Source organism: Cucurbita pepo, chromosome 12 (assembly GCF_057944985.1).
Source record: "Cucurbita pepo subsp. pepo isolate OVF chromosome 12, ASM5794498v1, whole genome shotgun sequence".
In the NCBI taxonomy this organism is placed as follows: Eukaryota; Viridiplantae; Streptophyta; class Magnoliopsida; order Cucurbitales; family Cucurbitaceae; genus Cucurbita; species Cucurbita pepo.
Genome location: NC_141809.1, coordinates 3,657,135 through 3,680,340, shown reverse-complemented (window position 1 = coordinate 3,680,340; position 23,206 = coordinate 3,657,135). Strand labels below are relative to the sequence as shown.

General features: G+C 35.7%; 2 protein-coding genes across 2 annotated transcripts; both read right to left on the bottom strand.

Moving 5' to 3' along the window:
* Window positions 1–3,351: 3,351 nt before the first annotated feature.
* Window positions 3,352–5,374, bottom strand: LOC111807030 (uncharacterized). Its single transcript, XM_023692598.2, has one exon. The coding sequence runs from the start codon at window positions 5,237–5,239 to the stop codon at window positions 3,473–3,475; it is 1,767 nt and encodes a 588-aa protein (XP_023548366.2). The 5' UTR covers window positions 5,240–5,374; the 3' UTR covers window positions 3,352–3,472.
* A 1,736-nt stretch (window positions 5,375–7,110) lies between these two features.
* On the bottom strand, window positions 7,111–16,551 carry LOC111807563 (flowering locus K homology domain). Its single transcript, XM_023693334.2, has 9 exons — window positions 16,020–16,551; window positions 15,677–15,778; window positions 13,796–14,017; window positions 10,173–10,231; window positions 9,895–9,986; window positions 9,666–9,778; window positions 9,520–9,582; window positions 8,700–8,776; window positions 7,111–7,490 (listed from the first exon to the last, which is right to left on the bottom strand). The coding sequence occupies exons 1-9, from the start codon at window positions 16,344–16,346 to the stop codon at window positions 7,475–7,477; spliced, it is 1,071 nt and encodes a 356-aa protein (XP_023549102.2). The 5' UTR covers window positions 16,347–16,551; the 3' UTR covers window positions 7,111–7,474.
* Window positions 16,552–23,206: the final 6,655 nt, after the last annotated feature.

Genomic DNA, 23,206 nt, shown 5'->3' with positions numbered 1-23,206 from the left:
GTTGAATGGCCAGAGTCTATGTATCAGTTAGGGCCGAGCTAGACGATCTTAATCCAAAGTAGGTCATTAGTGAGTCACCCTCTTTGAAAAGAAAAATTGGTCCCTTGATTTATAATATTTAACTCTTTGTGTATGCACATCTAACCTTGACGGAAAGGTTTTTTTACCGAAAGGCAATTAATTGCTTGTGTCAAGTTAATTGAACGGCTATGGGCATAACTACCCTACACGTTGTTAGAAGATCATCACTAGTAATGTGTGGTCTATATTGTTTAGCCTCTACTATAAATACTAGTCCAGTTTTTTTTTTATCTCAAGTGAAGCTAAGTGTAGTAGTTTCTACATAATGTCTCGTAATATGTTCTTGATTGGTTTTGATAAAAAGTGAGAGTGTTTCCCACAAAAGAGTTGTGTTCAACAATTTGATATCAGAGCACAGTTGTAGTAGGTTGTCTGATCTCTTGAAACTCTTATTTTACTTTATGGTTGTAGTTCTGGCTAATCTTTCCTGAGATTATTAGTGAGCGAGTTTCTTCATGTCATGGGTAGTCTGACTCTACAAGTTTTGTGTCAAAAACTAGCTTGTTTTGTATTATGGAGGTACTACCAACATGATGGGTGATCTCCAGTCAACGAAGAAATCAAGAAACTCAATAGTAACAATTATAACATGTAGGCAACATACATGATGTCCTATCTATAAGGACAAGACCTTTAGGAGGTTGTTGGCTGAAGCAAATTTACTTCTCCAAAGGAGGATGCTAATAGTGTCTTACGCAAATGGAGAATCAAAGCAGATAAGACTATAGTTGAAGAAGAGATGTTGGAGCACATTCAGGATGATATGATGCCGAAAGAAGCATGAGACATGTTTGTGGCGCTTTTCTCAAAGAAGAACGATATGAGACTACAATTTCTGGAGAATGAGTTGTTATCAATCTCACAACACGACATGACAATTGCTCAATACTTCGCAAATTCAAATCGATCTAAAGAGAGATTACTAAACCAGATCCATTATCCTTTATCGGGAAGCTCGAATGAAGAGGATTATCATTCACAGATTGCAACCATAATATAAACCATCACTTGTAAGTTTGAGGATTTGCTAGCCAACCAAGAAGTCATCACTAAGCAAATGAGAGACATCACGTTGAAGAAGGAAGAAGAAGCGCTTTACAAAAGAAAAAATACTGACAAAAGTTGAAAATACTGACAAAAGAAGAAGTCGACAACAAGAATTGTCAAGGAAATAGATTTGAAGGTATTTGCTATTATTGTAGAAAGAAGCACCACAAGTATAAGAAAAAGTCCATCGAAAGCAATGTAGCAGTCTCCAAAGAATGAGATAGAGGATGAGTGGGATGCAAAAGTACTATGTGCCTTTGAAGAAGACGAGCTAGTATTCTTGGCAATGATGAGAGAGCACACCGATCATGAGAATAACTGGATCACTGATTCATGATGCTCAATGAGAAAACGTTATTTAGGCTCCTCCCTCTCATACGCCCTCAATTAAGTAAAAAACAGGAAAAGGAAAAAATCAAAACCCGCTTCTCATTGAGGTTACCACCATTTGTTGTATGTGATTACTGACGTCACTATAAAAGTTGATTTTTTAATGATCTAACTTATGCTCAAAGTTATTTTAACCCTCTTAAGATCACTACCAAACACGACCATTTTAAAGGCTTAATATTATTTTACGGGTTACTATAGGTTAAATATGGTAATATATAACACTCTATCCTAGAAGTTTTCAAATACGAGCTTAGTTTCATGGTTAGGACATCTACTTTATTCCTTTGTAGTCAAAAGTTCAAATGTCTTCTCACATTATATTATACCACAAAAATATCTTAAGATTCAACGCATACTGATATAAACCAAGACATCAGTCATGTGATATAAATTTCAAGAAAGATGTAAAAAAAATGTTGTTCAAATTATCACAAAATGTTACCATTCAAGATGCGTTAAAGAAGAATCAAGTTTCATTTATTCTTGGATACTAAAAAGAGCATTTGTGCTTTCCTTTAACCAATGACTAAGTTTCCATGTACTTCTATATAGCTTTTAGATTGGATGTTTAGAATTATTCAAGCTTGACATGATCAATTTTGCTTGTCGAGTGATCTCAATCAAATATTTTTGCCATGAGATATTTGATCAACACGGTAATCTGAATTTTATTTCTACTTGGAGTGATTTCTTATCATTAGGACTAAGTGTTTTTACCTTTTTCTTTAGTCAATGACTAAGTTTCTTTGCAATTCTACGTAGTAGTTTAGATTGTATGTTTAGAATCATTCAAACTAAACATGATCGATCTTACTTATGGAGTGATTCAAATATCAAATAAGTGTTTTTGACTTGAGATATTCAATCAACAAGGTATGTAATGATTCCTTGCTATTTGGTATTAGATTTTTCTCTTGGATGGAATTCCTTATCACATACTTATTCAATTCTATTATATTTTTTAAAATACACATAGGTTAATACAAAAACCTACGACCAATTTAGGTCTAGCCTAATAGCTTGACATATAAGGCATCGGTTATTATATATATATATATATATATATATATATATATTTTTTTTTTTTTTTGATGTTGGAAGGTTTCATTGATAAGAATCACGGTGTTCCAAATGTTCCAACTGGACCTATTACACGATCCAAGGTGAAGAAGATTCAACAAACATTCATTCTTTATCTACAAAATTGGATTGGTTCGGTTCAACCATCATTTCTAGAATTAGAAACTGATACGATTGACGAAGGATAATTGAATATTTGCACGGTTGAAGTTGGAAAACTTTAAAATGTCTTTGAACCTACCCGAGTAAAGCCCAATAGATTTCAATTTTGTCTCTTTAGCCACTCAACCTATCAAACGTATGTCAGAAGATTTTATTGTTTTTTTTCGTTTTCATTTTGCAATGGTCAAATGACCAAAATTGACTTCGTCTTTCGTAGAGATTAAAGGGATGTTAGGTAAAAATCATATTGGTGAAGGAATGAAATTGAGATCTCGAATTGAGACATTTTCTTTATAAATTCGAGCATCAATTTTGCCATTTCTAAGTACCAAGCCATTCTTGGGGTAGAATTGCATCTGAGCCCTTTAGTTACCCCTTGATCAAGTTAAACGGTGGAGTGACTCAATTTATTATAAGATTCCTAGTTCTAGGCTTATCTCTTGATCCAAATTTCGTAAGAGGAGGTGTTTATTAGTTTAATTCAAGAGTTCTTGTTAAAACAAAAACTTATCGTTGGACCGAGGATTAGTGTTATTTTTATCATTCATCCCTCGTTCTAAAATTGAAAATTGTTGATTTAAAGAGAGATTGAAACTTTCAAGATATTAAAAAATGAAATTAAAAAATGATTATATCTTAGACACCAAATTACAAATATAAATGGCTTATTAGAAGAATGAAACCTTTTTAAGGTTGAAGGCTCAGCCAATCAACTGAAATAGCTGCTGCTTGTGCTGCTGAATGACCCCCAACCTCCTCCTCCTCTCAATCTTTTTTCAACTGAAGCCATCCTCTGAAGCTGTATTTGCTCCCTGAACTTGGCTATGAACTCGCCCGCCTTCTTGTCGACCTCGAAAGCCCCCGACTCCGAATCTCCGGCCATACTTGAACCAGCTTCTTCATCTGAACTTGCAAACAAACTTTCATCCTCCCCCTCAGAGTCATCTTTACTATCATCTGCCACCACACTCTCTGTCTCTTCCTTCTGCTCCTTAATCCCCAAGAACGTCGTCTTCGGAAAACGATTCATATTACCAGCATTCGGGTTGACAACATCAGGCCATCCGTGTCCCGTTCCATCTTCTCTCATATATGGTGGTGACATTCCACCTTCTTCAAACTTATTCCCTATAATGTCATCTTGTTTAACTTGCTTTCTGTGCATCTCTTGAGCTTTCATATCCTCTATGGCAGCTGCATTTGCTCGAATTCTTCGAACCGATTTTCCTTGGGATAAAGCTTTTGGAATACTTGCGAAATTCCTGTCCGAACGTGGCGAACTCACCACGGATTCATTGCACTCGGATGAGTTTTCTTGTTCAATCAGAGGGTCTTCAGAGCTCCCTCTACTGTTTTCGGACACAGAACTCATACTGTATTGTCGAGAATGCAACGACTTATAGGAAATGTTACTGAGTGACGACATTTTACGGTGCTGTCTCGTCGTCGATGACAACGAAGAAGAGAGGGAACTAGTTTGTGATGACTGAGATAGATTAGAATGAAGAGATCCTGATTTTTTCAGTGATTCAAATTGAGTTTCATCAATGGAGGGAGGTCTAAAATGGGAAGGGCGAAGAACAGCATTCCCAAATCCTCTCTCTCTAATCACCTTCTTTCCAAATTTCTCACGCAATTGAAATGAGGACATTGATGCAATTGCAGTCTCATCAAACTTCTCCTCCAAATTAACACAACAATTATCACCAAATTCACTATTTCCTTCACAATTATTCTCAGAGCTTCTGGGTGAACTTTTAGAACTCAAACAAGATTCATCACCACAATCGAATTCGACATCGTCGGATTCAGTAAGACTCGATCTCAGACTCCTAACAGGCAAACCTAGAGGTTTATAATTTACAATGCCTCCTGATGAACTACGATTTGTTTCAGGCACAACCACCACAGATCCACCACGAGTATATCTCGATTTACAAGCATGAGCGACATTATCAGTATCAGCAAATTCATAAGAATTTTCGTACCTTTTTTTCGGTATTGAGTAACGGAGTTTTTCCTGGTGGCGAGATTGCGCATTCAAATCACTCGCAGATCCAAGTTTCGGCTGAATGTACAGAACTTCACTCACTTTCCTTTCATCAGAAACACCAAAATCGTCAACATCATCAAAAATTGAAGCGACGTAAAGCATCTTAGACAAATAAGACTGCGGATTCTCAAAACTGGAGTAACGAGGTTCGTCTACATTCATCTGGTTGTTCCTTGTGCTGAAGAGACCATAGGAAACAGCAATGCCGACGAACATGAGGTGAAAAAGCTCCCAGAATTTGGTGAACAAAGTCTGATCGACGAAATGTGGAGCTTCGGAAGGGAAGAGAGGGAGGAGGAGGAGAAAAAAGCAGAAGAAGATGGATTTACAGAGAAACTGTGCGCAGGAGTTGGCTGGTGGTTGTGGAAGTGGAGAATGGGGGAAATGGAGCTTCGTGAAGGGGCTAGAAGCTGAAGACGCCATTGATGAGGATTGCTGGAGAGGTGTGGAATTGGGATTTTGAGGTTTGAGAGAAAATGTTGATGAAGAAGAAAGGAAGACTTGAAGAGAAGGTAAAGTTATTGCTTCCCATAAACACAACAATTCTATTATTCAAACACTCTCTGCAACGCTTCCGTTCATCAAATTTTTAAATATTCATATATTTTATTTTATACAAAACTATAAATTTTAATAATATTTTTAATTTTTAATTTTAATTTTTTTTTTTTTAAAAATATCTAAGTAAAAATTATTAATATTTTGTATTTATAATATTTAAACTTGATCTCTAATGAAATTCGAAAATTTAAAAGTTTAGAGACTAAATTTGTAATTTAACGATTTTTTAAAAATCGTGCAGAGATTCCAATATCAAAAGTATTTTAATTAGTTGAATAATGCTCAAACACATGATCATTACTGTTGAGGATTGTTAGTAGAGAAGTCCTACATTGGTTAACTAAGGAGAAGTCGTGGATTATAAGTAAGGAATAGTATCTTCATTGAAGTGAAGCCTTTTGGAGAAACAAAAAGCAAGGTTACGAGAGTTTTATGCTCGAAGTGGACAATATCGTACTATTTTAGAGGTTTGTAATTCCTAACATGGTATTGTCAATAGAATCCTCAGGTGTCGAACAAATAAAATGTGAGTATGTTTGTACAAAAGCTCATAAGAACTCTAATCAAACAGCGTTGTTAGGGTCATTAAGTGTGTAACAATCTAGATCTCAGGTCATTAGGGTTCCTATGAACTTAACCGAGCTCAACCCAACTATAAAAGATTTGAACATAAGAATCAAAGTTGCTTGATTACCAGACATGAGAGTCAGATAATTCGAATATGAGAATCACATTGGGTTAGTGACTTAAGCAACCTTTATAAATAATGAATTGAACCCCAACTCAATTCAACCATAAAATATTTGGATGAGGTGGTTTCGAGTAATTAGAATCATTTAACCAAAATTTTATTTTTAATAAAGTAGACTATTAATATAAATATTTATTTATTTATTTTCAAATATTGCATTCTAACCTAATATATACTTTCAAAAATTACATTACATTAGAAATAACTAAAAAAAGATTATAGAATTAAAAAATAAAATACAAATTAATCCATTCGACCTAAACTAATTTTTAAAAAATTAATAAATCAACTTAAACTAATTAAACTTTTTAATAGGTTAAGTTTAATTTTAAAGACAACTTGCTTTTTGAACACTCCTAGAATCTTGTGTTTGCTTGAACATCATAAATTTCGTAAAGTATAATAAATGGTAAAACTAGTGAACATGTGTGCTTTCCTAGCTCAGTTGGTTAGTTGGTTAGAGGACCCGTTATCCATTTAATAAGCGGGAGGTCTTGAGTTCAACTTTCAATTAAAAAAAAAAGTACTAATTAAAATAAAAAAAAAAAACTAAATTAAAAATTTAATTGAAGTTTGTTTATTTGGCTCTTAAATTTTTCAATGTTTTTAAATGGACAGATACTAATAAAATAATTAGAAGTCTAGAGTTAATTTTTTCAAGCAATTTAAATTCCTATTTATAGGATTATTAGACACAAAATTTTGATAATCAAATAGACACAAACCTTCCAAATTTAAGAGAACACCCACATCTATTAACAAATGTGTCAACACAAATGAGTTTCCAGACACTTTGGCCCTCAACAAACAATTTTGTTGATAAAAATGTTAATTTCACTGATTAAAATTTAAAATTCCCTTCAATAAAGTTAGAATTAACCGACTCCTGAAACCAAATACAAAAAGGAATTTTTTTTTTTTTTTGCTAAATCTTTAAACCAATTAAATTGGGTTTTACCAACTTGTTTAGGGTATAGAGAAATGAGTTAACCAAAAAGTTACATTTGTAGGCTAAAAGAAATAAGATACCAGCCAGAAATCATAACTTTTGTTGAAGACCCAGAGCTCAAACCCAAACTTCTCCCTAGCAGCCTTTTTTTTTTCTTTTTTTTTTGTTATAGCTATGGAAACCCTCAAGTCATTGTTAATATAGAAAATATTCAGTAAACTATTTGGCACAATTACAATATGTCACATTCAAAAAAAGGAAGAAAAAAGAAAGGAAGCCATTATTCCAAAATCTTGCACCACTTCATTCATTAATGGATTGAAGTTTGTAGGAGCTGTTCTTGTGAGCTTCCCAGCTGCTGTTGCCATTACAACTAACAACTCTTTCTGTTTCAAATTCACCACATCTGCAGACTGAACAACATTGCATCAAATGAGCTAACTAACAACAAGCACCAGTTCTCTTTTTGTTACCCAATAAATAGTTTTTCTTATATCATATCATTTTTAGTCCTTGTTGTTTCGTTTGTCATTTAATTTAATCCCCTATGATTTTGCTCAATCCCACAAAATCGTCCTACTTGTCGTGCTTTCTTTGGAACACCGACAATATCGATGGCTGAAGAGATTGAACCAAATCATAGGTATTGAATTGAAACATTTAAAACCATACGGATAAAAGTGAAACCAAGCACAATAATCATGGGGTAGAAAATCGCAATTCAACCTAAATATTTACAAGATAACTTCTCATCCAACCTAAATATATGACTTTCATTGTTGAATGGGTGGAACTCACTAATCCCAAACGTGAAGAGAACACAAATCTGATCCACAGAATGTGTTAAAAGAGTTTCATAAAACAGAGCAGATGAAACCATACACGATCTAAGGATAGCCACAACTATGAACAAGCAGAGTTTTCATGTTCGTATAGTTCAATAGTCTAAACTCTGGAATAGAGTATCTAACATCGACTCGAGATGTGAAATCATGCTTCCACATTATATTTTGCTACATCATTCAGACCAGAGATTGGGATGGTTTAGAAGAAAAAGGGCTTCCAGTTTGCACTTATAAAAATATGCTATTACAGTTTATTAAGTGTTTTCTTTCTTTTTTATTTTTATTTTTTCGAATGGTTTTAGAATTTTCAAAACAATTTTTTTTTTAAAAAAAAAAAAAAAGCATAATAGCTCAGTCACTAAGTTGTTTCTATTCCCTCAAAGAGTGAATCCGAACGGATAAAAGCACCTTTCACGTTGTCAAAAATCATCCTAAATTCCCTGCATGTCCTGATTGAAGCCAAAAATATTAAATGTTGTATGACTTAACAAAGCTTACCATTCAGTTCAGCATTTTTCTTTCCAAAGTACAAGTGGAAATTTAAGTATTGGTCATTCTTGTCTCGAAGTTGTTTTGAATTTTCTGTTACCATGGTAGTTTGATTATGAAATTTCTAATTCAAAATTTGTTTCCTTTCTGGGGATAAGAACCTAGACCATGGAGTATTGGCTTCACCACAGGAGAGTTTTTTTTTTCATACGAAGGGGGGGGGGGGGGGGGGGGGGGGGGGAGAGAGAGAGAGAGAGAGAGAATGAAGAGTTATGAAGGAAAACCTACGCTGTCTGTTGAACACCAGCTTGTCGTATCAACTGAGAATAAATATATTCATCAACCCTTTGCTTTGCCAGTGCTACCTAATAACCATCCACATAAAAATTCAAAATGAAGACCCTTAACCAGAAAATGAAAGAAATACACACACACACACACACACACATATATATATAGATAACTTGTTTCCATTGTTTAACGCTCAACTGAAAAAGATGTTAAATTATTCTGCTCTTATATCGGTTCGTATCTTTCATCAGTCACTTCAAGGTCAACGTATTCAAAACGAACAATAAGCAAACACAACATAAGGAAACATAAAGGAGCACAAAAACCGATACACTATCAGTGTTAACTGTTAGTCATTCAATTATTTATTTATTATTATAACAACTATTTATTCCGTATGAACATTCAACTAAGAATACATCCACACACCCATTAGAAAAAGTATGTTTAGGTAATCATTATCAAATATACAGCATTATCGAAACTCAAGTTTTAGATCTTAAATTTTTAATCAATACGCTTTTGCTAACAATGATTTTGCCATTACAACTTATCGGTAGAATCTTTTTATTTTTTATGATTATCAAATGTCTTCTTTTTACTTGCAATTTATTGCGTGTAAAGAAGAAATATAGGCGTGCTTGACAATATCTTTTTCAGTTTCAAATATTTCAACAGCCCCAGCTTACTTCTAAAAATCAGAGAAATAAAACCCAAGCAGTTATGCCTGTAATATATGACTATCGAAACTCAAGTTTAATTGCATATTTACGAATTAGTAAGTTCATGAAACTTAAAATAAGAGATAAAGTCATGCCTGTTCAGCACTTCCACCAAATTGTATTTGCCTGTAATTTTGTTCACCTCTCCCACCACAAACCTGTAAAGAATAATGCAAGGATATAGATAGGAATTGAATTTCAGGATCTTTCATAGTGAAATAAAACTGCTTGGTTTTCTGACCTTGATAGTAGCCCCAGATTCATTTCTGATTCTTGATATGTTGAAGCCACCAATCCCGATCAACCCACCCACCAATGTCTCCGATATCAACATCTCGAAGGTTACATAATTAACTGCAAGATTGGTTTTCCTAAAGATGATGTGGTTAGAAGAAAAAATATTAAAACTTCACAGACACAAAAGACAGAACCAGAAATGATTTATTTGATACAGAAAACCACTGAATAACCTGAGGTTGGATCAATATATGACTGTGGCGGGTGCATTGCATTGTAATTATATGTTGGGCTAACAGAAATGACTTGCCGAGGTGGATTTACCCTGAAATTGAATTCAGCCCCAAATGAATACAACATTAGAAAGAAAAAAAGGATGCCAAGATTTGACTGATTTCAAGAGTCTTCTTCGGCAATTATATCTTGTACTCCACAAAATGAGTAGTTTATGTACAAGTTTCAGAACTGCATGTGAATCAAATAAACTCTCAAACATTGTTCAATATAGGACCTTAGCTGATTGCCTATCTCCTCAAGAGCCTTCAAAACTGCAGGAACATCCCCTGATATCTGAGTTCCAATCAAAACAAAATCAATCCTTAGTGCCATCTTAGATATCTCAAAAAAAGAGATTAGATGGGACGTGATGTGATAACAAGACACCACAAAAAGTAGCCTAGCAATGTGAGAATGAGCATGAAATTTTGCATAAAGTTCAATAGATGATTTGATAAACATTATGCACATTTAGGAACAATTGAACAACTTGAAATTAAAAATGTATTGGCAAGTAAATTTTAGAAGTTAAATTTCTTAACAAGAACTGTATCTTGAAGAATAAGATTGGCAGAAAATTTGAGCAACCTTCTCATTGCTAAGACCAATTTCCATTCCCTTACTACTTCACAGGGTCTTCATTAACAAAGCAAAATCTGAGAAAAGCAGCAATGCAGTACCCCAATCTTAAAAGAAACAATGTAACTTAACCAAGCCCCTCTTGGAACTCCTGTTCTCACAAAGAAAGGGCGCTAAAACCTATAAATAGTAGTAGTCTGGTATAGATTTCAGAGTGAAATCACAATATTCCATAAGAAACAAGATTTTCTAGAATGAAGTGTTCAAGAAATATGATCCAGATGTACGACAACAAAATCTATTACTTCCATCTCATTATAAGACAACATAGATACAAATCAAACTGGGAAGGAGCAATAGAGACTGCAAAGAAGAATCAGAAATGGGTAAAAACAATGGTGCATACACTTCAGTAAGCTGACTTGCACTGAACTATAAATTTGAGCATTACAAAATTCACCAAGTGTGTGAATATTGTAGGAAAAAAACTGCAGATGAGAAGAGAACTTGCAAAATTTCTAAATCATGGCACAGAGTCCACTGGTTACAGAAGGTTCTGCACAGTTGATTTGTAATAATAAGTTTGAATTTCGAAGTAGGAAGTCGATTCTGTTAGCAATCCACAATTCACTCTCACTCTCTAGCCAGCAGCCGCCCCATCTCCCACTGGCAGCCATACCTCACCCTTTGTGAAAGGGCCAAATACTTTGTTTTATAAGAAACCGAGTTTTAATTGAGAAAAATGAAAGAATGAATAAGGTCATAAAAATAACAACCCATAAAATAAAATAAAAAAGTACAATAAATGATAAGACCTAGGTGATAATTACAAAAAACCTTACTCATGGCCCAAAGCAAGGTATTAAACGAGGTATTGGACCTAACAACCTCCGATAACTCCCCCAAAGGTCTATCAGAACCTCTAAAAAGCCTTACAATCCTCTCAATCCAAAACCCCTAAAGAATGAAGCAGGCATGCCAAAGAAAAGTATGCTTCGGGGAGAAAACAAAACCTCTGCCATCCAAACCATACAATCCCTACTTCTCCAAACTAATGAGACTCCAAACGCATTCTGAAACTTGGAACATATCAATTGAGCATAATTGCAACCCAAAAGGATATGGTCAAGACTCTCTAATGCACCTTTGTGATGGGAGCACTACTATAATCCCAAAAAGAAGGGAAAATGTCTTTGCACATGGTCTAAAGTGTTCGCTCTTCCATGCAAGACTTGTCAGGCAAAGAACTTAACCTTCTTGGAGAACTTAATCTTCCAGAGAAAAGAAAATGAAGGGATGATCGAAGGAGAGAGAATGAATAAGAAAGAAGAGAACTAGAAGAGAAGCCCGAGGAAGGAGAAGGGGGCAAAAGATGAGAAACACTCCTACCCTGAAGAACAAGGATATCCCTCATAAGTAGGAACAAATGGTTAGCTTCCAACAACAAACTCAAAGGTGACGGCTGAAGAAGAAAAAATCCCTTCTGAAGGCAGCAAACCAAAATAGCTCTAAAATAAGAGTCTGAGCCCTCCCCAGTCAACATTTAAGAAATTGAGAAACGAAAGGGAAAACCAAGGCAATATCTTTCCAAAGGTTGAGCGCATCCGCCTACTACCAGATACCCACTCAAAAGAACGAGGGTTGTACTTGCTCACAGTAAGTTTGTGCCACAAAGCCCTAGGCTCCCTTACGAAACACGGCATCCATTTGGCCAACAAGGTCACATTAATTAGTCGAAGGCTATCTATACCCAAACCCCCAAACAACAAATGTCTAGAGACCACCACAAAATTGACTTGATGAGATCCTCCGCCCTCCTCAACTTCCTGCTCATGAAATCTATAATAATCTTTTCCAAGCTTTTGTTGATTGGCACAGGGTATCTAAAGAGAAAAAAAAAAAAAAAAAAAATGTCCGAAAGAGACTCCTCAAGTTATGAACATAAGTAAGTCCAAGGTCTGATGAAGGCAAAGTACTCACCTCACAGCTCACAAAAGATGCTCACGCATTCAATTTTGACTGGTCGCAACAATTAATGCCAATATTGTTGCTCTTTTCTTTGTTAATATTTAGACTAGACCTTGCTTCAAAGCATGCTAGAAACATGGGAAGAAACTTCCCAGAATAAAAGAAAAGAGTATCATCTACAAACTTGAGGTGCATAAGGTGAGGCCTCTTCCTTCCCACAAGGAAACCCTTTTCCACCCCAGTAGAGACCAACCAACATAGGACATTGACAACTAGTATAAAGAGAAAAGGGGAGAGAGGGTCTCACATTGCATAAGTCCCTAGAAGAAAAATTTCTCCCTCTGGGCATGTAGGTCATTCCTCACAACTCATCATCCTAGCCCTCCACTTATACTGAAACCCCTTTTTCAAAAAAAACCTTGTCCAGAAACACCCAATCCACAAGATCATGGACTTTCTCATAATCGATGGTAAAAGTAAAGTCTTCTTGCAATAAAGGCACCCTAATATTTTAAAATCGTGATAGGAAGGACCTTTCACAAGTGATCAACCAAGGTCCTGGCAATTATCTTATAAAGACATAAGATCATAACGAGGTTGATCGGTTTAAAACCCTTGATCTTGTCTTATTTTTTCTTTTCAAGAATGAAACCGACATAAGTTTCATTCATCGATTTGCCAATCACCCCACTCACAGTATTCTCATTGCTAACAGACAATTCAACAATGCTTCTAGTTTTACTAGTCCCAAGCCCCCAATCTTCATACAACAACTATAGATCTTTTATATTAAATTAAAATTAATAAATGATGGAAGGTACACATGCACGTTTCGTATGTCGTTCGAAAAAAAAAAAAAAATTACATGCACATGACCATGTTTATAAAAATTGATTATACTTGAATATATTCAAGCTGTTTTATGTATTATAAGATTAATGATTCCTTAAGAAGCATGATACAATATAAAAGAAAGGCAACACAATCCTATTCCTAACCTGACAACCTTGATTACACAGCACATATTATTAGCCAAAACCAAACATCACAAAACCACAAAAGTAGGAATATGTATTGTGTGATTAATATTCACTATCATCCAATACGAGTTAGCTCCACTTTATGGATGAAAGTCAATCTTTTCCATTGGTAAACATTTAACAAAAGTAAGAAACGTAGAACCAAAAGATCGTTTTCACCTCATTAGTTGCGAAATACATTACTCGCAGAAACAAAAAGTGATGAACACGATCGAAAGGCAGAAAGAATGATGCACTAGGTTTCAAATTCTGACAATGTGGAAAAACTCACTTGCACCACTCTGTCAGATTCATGAGCAGATGCACAAAGAGGTAATTGATTTGGGGCGAGAATCGTAATTGTTGCACCAGAAGAATTCCTCAATTTCTCAATATTTTGACCCGAGGCACCAATCAAAGACCCTGCTTGAGATCCTGCTATTAGGAGCCTAATAGTATTAGCAGCCACATGCCCTGTTCCAACTTTTAGTTCCTCAATACTGGTGCCATCCTCCTGTAAAAATATGACTTGAAAGTATAATTAAAAAAATAAATAATTATAAAAGATGTAGCAGATATAAAATTCTCAAAAATGATCTAAAATAAATAAGAGGAGCTATCATTCTATCACATGAACATCAGTACTTCAAGAAGGAGACTAATGTAATTGATCAAGTATGGATAGGTCATTCAGGAAAAGAGCGCAATCCACACTTGCAGGCTAAAATAGTGATGCGATGGCTGCCTATCTAAGTTATCGAATATCTACAATTCCTAACATCAGATGTTAGAGGGGTAGTTTGATTTGTCAAAGTGCACATTCAAGCTAGTTCAATTGCACACAGTTACTTACAAAAGGGGGAAAAAACACATTATGAACGTGTTGTTATTTACCCTACCTTTAAAATCAATAATTTCTAGTGTTGTCTTTTTATATTCATCTATATATTTAACTTCCTGATATGGAAAAAGAACAGAATTTCTAAGGCAGACAAATGTGTACCAGAGATGCCAGCCTTTGATTGAACATTTTTTTTGTTAAATAAGAAACGGGTATGTAACCTTTGATTGAAAACTTCAAATTGCCAATGCTGTCTATAACAGAATATTTTCTGAAGAACAAAACACCAGTAGCCTCCATCATTACTACCCCATTATACACGTCAATACAGCAAAGAAAAATTCATGAAGTTTCACTTCCAAAGATTGCAGATAAGGAAAATGTTCTCTTTTTATAGATATAAAATTGTAGCTTGTATAAAGAAAAACAAAAGTACAAAAGGAATAGCCTACAGAAATGAACTTCTGAACAGAAGAGCGAACAAAAACGAAACATGAAGCAAAAATTACAGGAGATGGCGTTAATTGTTGAGAACAAAAAATAAAGCATATTGCAGCACTCATTAAAACAAAAATTCCCAGAGAGAGGCATTTAAACTTGTCACACACCAAACCTCCTCTAAGACTTTTATGTATCCCAACAAGATTCTTGTCTCTATTGAGGCCAATATTCCATAAAATAGAAAAATAAATAAATAAACAAAATAAAGCCATTGCCAAAGAACCTGACTCCCTAGGGAGAGTCATTGACAAGCACTTCTTCCAGCATATCCTCACCCATGCAACCTCTGTGAAGTAGTCTAACGCTCTCAAACAGAAATGTCACTCAATAAATGAAATTTGATCATGAGGACGTGTGAACACAAAGCTGAAAGTCTCAATTTATAGAGAACTAATAACAGTGTACTTAAAAAACTAAAAACTTAAAGGGAAAAAAACATCTAAAACTAACCACGCACACTCTAACTGTAGCTAAATCAAATCCCAAACGTACCCCAGAACCTATTTCGATGTTTCATGGTAGACTGACCTCAGAATCAATTCTTTGTTACTTTCTTTTTTAGTTCCTTTTTTCTTTTTTTAGTTCAAATTTTCTGTCGCTTTCCTGCACAATATGCATGACTATAGTAGGAATCGAAAACCATGGATGAAGATGCTTGGACAATGTCCAGTATTTAACCTCCCTAAGGAAACCAGTCATACAAAAAACTTAATTTTCTTCGAAATTGGCCTTTCCACAACAAAAACAGAAGAATATTATTGAGACTCAACATCACACAAGAAAATAAATAGATCATCACTACGGCACAGTTAACAGTTGGCAATGTATGACCTTCAGTATCAGTGCTGCAATATGCTGAAGTGCTTTCTCCGCATCAGTAACCGAATTCTCACAGTCCTTGGAACTTATAATGATAACACGTTCTTCATACCGCTGAAATATCATCCAAAGCACAAATTGTCACCACCAATACAACGATCGTTTGACATGCAACACAACCAGCAAAGGAGTTAAGAAAAAATTAAAATCGCCGCTGAAATTAAACATAGTGAAAAACAAGAAGTTTGTTCTTAGTACTTCCTCAGTAGCCAAACAAAGGAAAAGAGTGACAAAAAGGAAAAGCGAAACGAAAACCCTAACCCAAAGCGCTCAAAATCAAATACAAAAACAATACCGCGACAGCATCGGCAATCTTGATTGTAGCTTTGGTTTCCTCACGAACCTTCTGGATTCGGCAACCAACTTTACCGATAACCTTCCCGATCTGCTTCGAGGGCACAATGATTCTGAAAAGCACGTCATGAGCCTTCGCCTGTCTCTTGGGAGCCGATACATCTACGGCCTCCGAATTGGATACAATCAGGTCGTCCTCACGGCGGCGTTTCCCAGTGACGGTATGTCCGGAGTCGGAAACCAAGAGAGTCCCGGGTAAGGGCATAGAAACAGGCAGGGGAGCCATGGCGGGCATAGAAGGGTATAGAGGAATATCACCTGGTTGCATATTTGGAGAAATCTTCACGTCAGTGGGCTATGAAAGATGGGCGTATCAGGCTGGGAAGGCGTGAATGCAGAAGAGAAATGATGATAATAGCCGATGATACCATAGAGAACCAACAAAGGGCGTCGGAAGGCGAGTGCGCTAGTTCTCTAGCATATAGCCATGGATGGATGCACTATGCCTTTCTTCTAGGTTAAAATTTCTTCATAAATTTCCCAACAAAATATGATAACATCTTATGTTATCTCCACTAAACCTAGTACAATTGGGGTTGCCCCGATGCGTTCTCGAACGATCGATTTGCAACTATTATTCTACCTATCGAGTTTGAAGCAACCAATAGATTGTTTTTATTCGATATTGTACCTGCACGGGGAAAATACATTTTTTTTTTCCAAAGAACAGATACATATAGTCTCCCCTTTAGGATACCGAGTGCCCTTTCAACATCATTGTTCATGGAAGAATGTCTCGTGTTAAATAGCTCTTAGGGAGTAACTGATTCATTTCTTTTGTGTCATTCGACGTTAAATAGTATTGTTGTCCTTATAGTACAACGCTAGAAACCCTTCAGTGTTCGGGTACCCATCATCAAATAAACTTTGACAAGATGCTATTTTTTCAATTTTCACTGTAACGTGCAATATGTACACAATGTGTAACAACAAACAGATTCATTGGAATGTCACACTTTCTTGTCTTATATTATAGGCAATCAACGTACTTACTTTCACTTTAATGTGTGTGTCATCTTATGTGCATCGATAGTTTCGTTTTAAGGTAAAACATTGTTACGAAATCGTTTTATATGATAGCTGGTTGTAATAATAAGGCAATTTGTTTTATAATAAGACAAGTTGTAATAAAATTCCTTTTTCGCATGTACGAACGTCAGTTAAGAACTTTTTAATAAAACATCATGGGAATGCATTGTCATTGTCTCAACAAACCTTACAAAGTGTCTTCTACGTCCACATATCTGATGGTGTTAATATAACACATGCGGAAGCAATTTGGATCTTAGGCACTTTTAGAACATCAATTATTGTAAATAACTAGCATGTTCATAAGTATTAAAACTTAATGAGTTTAAATACTAACCTTTTGTAGTTCAAACTCCTTTTGCTTCACGAACCGATTTCGAACCACCACTAGTGTCTTCTCCACTATCCTCCGGCCTTAGAACGGGATTGTGGAATCCGGTGAGTGACTAAACTTGAGAGGGATTTTGTATATGTGAAAGAGAGTGTTTGTCTCAAGGTTTTTCATCAAGATGAAGAATCCCTTCCAAGTATCATGATCACTCTATTTAAAGAGTCAAGTTTGCATGTTCATGCAAACTTGAGATCACCAAATTTTGACACTTAAAATTCCACTCAAATGTTTGGGATTATGTGGCAAGCATGCATGTTTGAGTTAACCAAATTTTGACACTCAAAATTCCACTCAAACTTGTGGGGTTTATTTGGCAAACATGCAAGTTTGGTTAAACCAAATTTTGACACCTCAAAATTCCACTAACATGGATTTTTCCATTAGATGAAAGTCAACATTTTGACTTTCTTCATTTTAATTCAACAATTAATTTGAATAATGAATTTCAAATTAAAGTAACATTAAATGATTAATTAAACTATTTAATTAATATTTAATATTAATTCAAATGTCAATCCCAATCAATTCCGACACATAATTGATTAAGATATTTAAATCTTATTTAAATATCTCAGATTCTCTCTTTTCGTTTAATTCGTAAATAAAACAAAATTGCGGTTAAATATATCGTATATATGTAACGCATATTCCCTAATTTGAATTCGAACACTTCGAACTCACTCGTCACACTGTTCTATGGTTTAGTCCGATATGAGCTAGCAGAGGGACCTAATGGACCTATAGATCATGGGCTCCAACGATCCAAGATTAACCGATTAAACTCATTAACCTGGTTAACCAACATTCGTTAACTACTAGGACACTCCACTATAGCCTAGTAGTCGCACTCCCCTCACTATAGATATATTTCTGTCTATCTGATATAACCATGATTAGTAAGTCGATCCTTCACAGGTTGTTCGTAACTAGAGCTGGGTCAATTTACCGTTTTACCCCTGAAGTTACTTCTTGTTCCTTATGTATCACTGATCCTCTAATGAACAATTGGTTTGTGGTCCAACCAGTAAACCGAATCCCTCTCAGGCCAATGAGAGGGTGGGACCCCTTGTTCAAGACCTGGAGTCAGTGCTTAAAGGAACTACCTTTCTTCTATCCCTAAAAGTGGGTAGGAGTGAATTCCGTCTTGCACCCCACGTCCCCAGCCATTCACCCAGTCTTACCCCTGAAATGGGAGGCCTGTTGAGTCGGCGAACTAGAGCCACTCTCACCCATGCAAATCTAAGGATAATTCCGAATAAACAGGAGTTCATGGTTAGCTCAGGATTAAAACCGAGTTACCTAGGTTATCGAATGAAAAGAAAATCAGTCTCAACAGTAAACGACTTTATAAAGTGAGAGTGGTTTTCTTCATGGTCCGATCTTATGCAATACTCATTGCATAGGACGCCCCCACTCACATGTCTCCACATGCACAATTTAGTGATCACATTGTTTATATCATATACAAAAGTGGGCCGCATCCATAGTGTCCCCAGAATAAGGTACTAAGCCTTATCCTTATACTATAGATCATTTTGACTATATACTTGAACTTGATCCACTCTTATGTCTCTACATATAGTTCAAGTAATCATACTATAGCTAGAGTGTTCTTAGTTTATTGGATTTAGATTAATGATCGTAAAGTTCACTTTATTCAATAACAATTTATTACTGAATAAACATCAATAATAACTTTATTGAAAATAGAATATATATTTGTTTACAAACTATGAGTTTTTAGGACATAAAACCCAACAATATCGAGTGATTTACAAGCCTATCCACTTATCAAATCACTCATAAGCCTTCAAATGAAATTCAATATGTTTTACTATATAAGTAAAGAAATTAGAAAGAACTTGAAAACTAATCGGATTTTAGAAATAAAACGGCAGGCAAGGAAGACGGAGGACCTGCATTGGGCATTTGGGCGATGAATGTGTTAGGCTATACGATGGACGCGTGTAGCGAAAAGAGTGGAGCTACACGTCTGTCAACCAACGGAAACAAACGTTTTGAGAGATCCAACCCATCCAACCCAAAAGACTTGTCCTCTTTATGTTTGACCAAAAACTACGACTTGAATCCACTAAATTGACCCAACCCGCTCTATGACCTGCGACTATCCCTTCCTTGCGGTGCGCGTGGAACCGCGCGTAGAAGACCTTGTAGCACATGTAGCCTTGTGTGAAGTGCATGAGTCACTTTTTTTTGCTCGTTCCATATCAATTTGTCAACTTTTCATCCAACTTTCATACTAATCCTATTTTTATGTGAATTAGGTTCCACCAAAGGAATTTCAAAAATTTTGAGCACCTTTCTAGTACGAAATCGAGTTCGAGAAGACACTTGACAACTAGGTAAGTAACCATTCAGATTTCCCCCGAGACACTTGGACAAGCATGTATGCTTACAAACCCAGCCTTAGGTGGATAGAATCTGCATGTTTAGAGCATAAAATTAACATATAGAACTGCCCCTAGGTTGAGATTACGTATTGCATGCTATTTCCACGTTTTATGCTCGGCTAGAAAGAAGGATTTTGTGATTTGTGTTCCAGGTGATAGATGGACATTATCTCCCTATTGAGCATGTTATTCATTTGCTTGATTTACTGTATGTTAGCTTTAGGTGATTGATTGTGTGTTCTCCCTACCGAGCGTAGGTAGCAACAATGAGACAAAACTAGGGTGTTAGAGGCAGGTTGGCTAGATGAAGACCTAGGTCAGGACAGCTGACTGAGCACTTTAAGATCATGAGCGACAATCAGTTGTTCAAGACCCTAGAGCTCCCAGACTAAGCTAGATTCAAGGAGTTAGTACAAAATATCTTGGAGACGAGAGTCCGTGTCAAAGTCGCCTAGCGACCCTAAGAATCTAGTAGACCACCACGACACTCAAGAATGATTAAGGTAGCTCTCTAGGTCACAACAGTGTGATGGTGTCACCAGAGTCTCCGCCTCCTATCTTCTCCAGTGTACCTTTAATGCTAGTGGCCTACTTAGCGGTAGGTGGTAGGTGTACTAGTACCATCAAGTCAGTTATTAAGATAGTGTAGTGCATTGAGACAACCAAATACTCCTCCCTGTGCAGCAAAATTCATCTTGAGAGGGGGATGTGAATCACAAAGGTAAACACAGTAGCAAACAAGCACTCGGGGGTTATGTTTAAGCTAGCAAACACTATACTTCTCACTAGAGTATTATGAGGTAGCGCCTTAATTTAGGACACTGAACGTTCACTACATATGCAAAGCAAGCTACCTAAGTCTTAGAACAAAAAGGCATAACACCCTGAACATACCCTTAAGGGTAAGCTACACAGTAGAAAACCGCTCGATACTTCGAAGCTTCCCCAATTATTCAGGTAGCATAAGAGCCTAGTAGGTTGCTTACTCAATATTTTCATATTCACCCCTTTCTACATTTTTTTTCCATGTGAATGATGTCACTAGTCGAGGTGAGGGAGTGCTCAAGAGCTCTGCAGCTATAGTGGGGTGTCGACCCGGGACATCTATTTGTTTGTCATAACATTTATTTTGTATCTCAATCTCATTCTCTCTTTGGTAAACAACTTAAAAATCTCATGCTTTGTAAACGTTTTTATGTTTGGTTTAGTAATAGTGTTGAATGACTTAAAATCGCGCAAAATTTTACCGTATTTTTATTATCTTCGTTTTCATATATTTACTTATTATCTCTTTTGCTATCTCAATTAAGTTATTTTTCTATGACTCAATTATAGGTTAATCTTAAAGTACCTCAACCAGTCTCAAGTTTCATGTTCATACTTATAAAAGTAGTTAAAGGTTTCATGAAGAAAGCTCGGTGAGAATCTAACGGTGGCTGGATCACTGTTGGTATGGTTATAGGAACCGGAAGAAATGACACAATACCCCTGTAAGGTTGAGAATGAACTATTATGAGTTAGATTCGCACTAATTACCAAATCTCACAATCCCCCTTCCTTCGAGGTTCAACGTCTTCACTGGCACACCACTCGGTGTCCACCCGCTTTCAAGGCTTAGCGTCCTCACTGACACACTGCCCCGTGTCTTATTCAAATACCATTTGTAACGGGTCAAGCCTACTGCTATCAAATATTGTCCTCTTTGAGTTTTCTCTTTTGAGCTTCCCTTCCAGATTCTTAAAACGCTTATGTTAAGGAGAGGTTTCCATGCCCTTATAAAGAATGTTTTGTTTTTCTCTCCAACCGATATGAGATCTCACAATCCACTCCATTTAGGGCCAAACGTCATCGCTGACACTCGTTCCTCTCTTTCAAGATTTTATTTTTATCTCAATTTAATTTTTTTTTATTAATATCTTAGAATGTTAAAATTGCTTGACGATAAATTTAGGGAATTGACCGACATTTAAAGGAGTAAAAAGGTTTACAAAATATATTTTAATAATATTTATTATCAATAGGGGTTTTCAAAATTCTAATAATTTAAAGCATTTTGTAAGAGAGTGAAAAAAAGATCAACCTAGTCGAGTTTGACCCATTCTTCGACATGTTGGTGACTCACTAGAAATTATGCAAACTTACTCATTCCACACTCGACTAAAGTTGCCCTCTTTACCAAATGCTCATAATCCTGCCTTGAATCAAAGCTATCTCTTCTCAATTTGGGTAAATGTTGGCTCACTACAACTGATTTTTAGTAGATTTTCAACGACGTTCCTTTCTTCATTTCATATCACCCCATGCGTAGATTCACCCGACAATGTTTAAAGGCCTCCCATCTTGCGTTCTTGAGTGTCAAGAAGCCCCACAACACATCGAGGAACAAAACTGTTGGTAAGGATTGATTCCTTTCTTGAATCAATCTCCCAATTTTGATTTTACTTTTTGTCTCCTCAATTTCTTACTGACTATTTCTCTAATTGTATGAGGTTTCGACTTCCATGTTCTTGTTCTTTTGCTTTAAAATGATTTCAACATGCTCCAAACAACGAACTTAGATCAATCTAGAATTTTAGAAAGTTGATTCATTATACTTTTATCCCATAAAGAATTACTCATAAATATAGTTATTAAGTGAGAGAAAATGATGAGTAATTATATTGATTATCTCGTGGATGGGTACCAAAAAGTAGCCATATCAATCCAAAAAAAGCCATCGAGTAACTTAGAGATGCAAATTCAAATATTTGCTCATAGAGATGGGTAGCTTGTGATTTTGGAGCTACCAGTGCAATGGGTAGCCGTGCACGTTCTAAACTAATAATTTTTCGGTCTTTCGAATTGTGTTAGCATATCTAACCATAGGCATGATATGCGACAGAAAAGGTTGCTAGTTAAGCCACGGATCAACCTTGAATTCATGTCTGATGTTTGCTTCACTATCTTATTTTCACCTATCATCCCATTTGCATATCATAATGATTCTTAATGCAACTTAAACATTCAACTTTCATAAATGAACTCGAAAAACTATGTGAATAAAATAATTAATTCAAACAAAAACAACCAAAATGAAAGAACTTTAGAAACAAGGATTAAGTGATTCGTGTTTTAGTTCTTCATCATGTATACAATGAGGTACGCTCAATTTGACTTTTGCCAATTATCAACTTATCATCCCAAAAGTCAACGGTTTGATCTCACATTTGAAACAAACAAGAAAAGAAAATCAAACTGAGTTTTTAGAACTCAATTTATGGTGAAACCAAGTTTTGATAGGGCTGCTAAAAGCTGAAA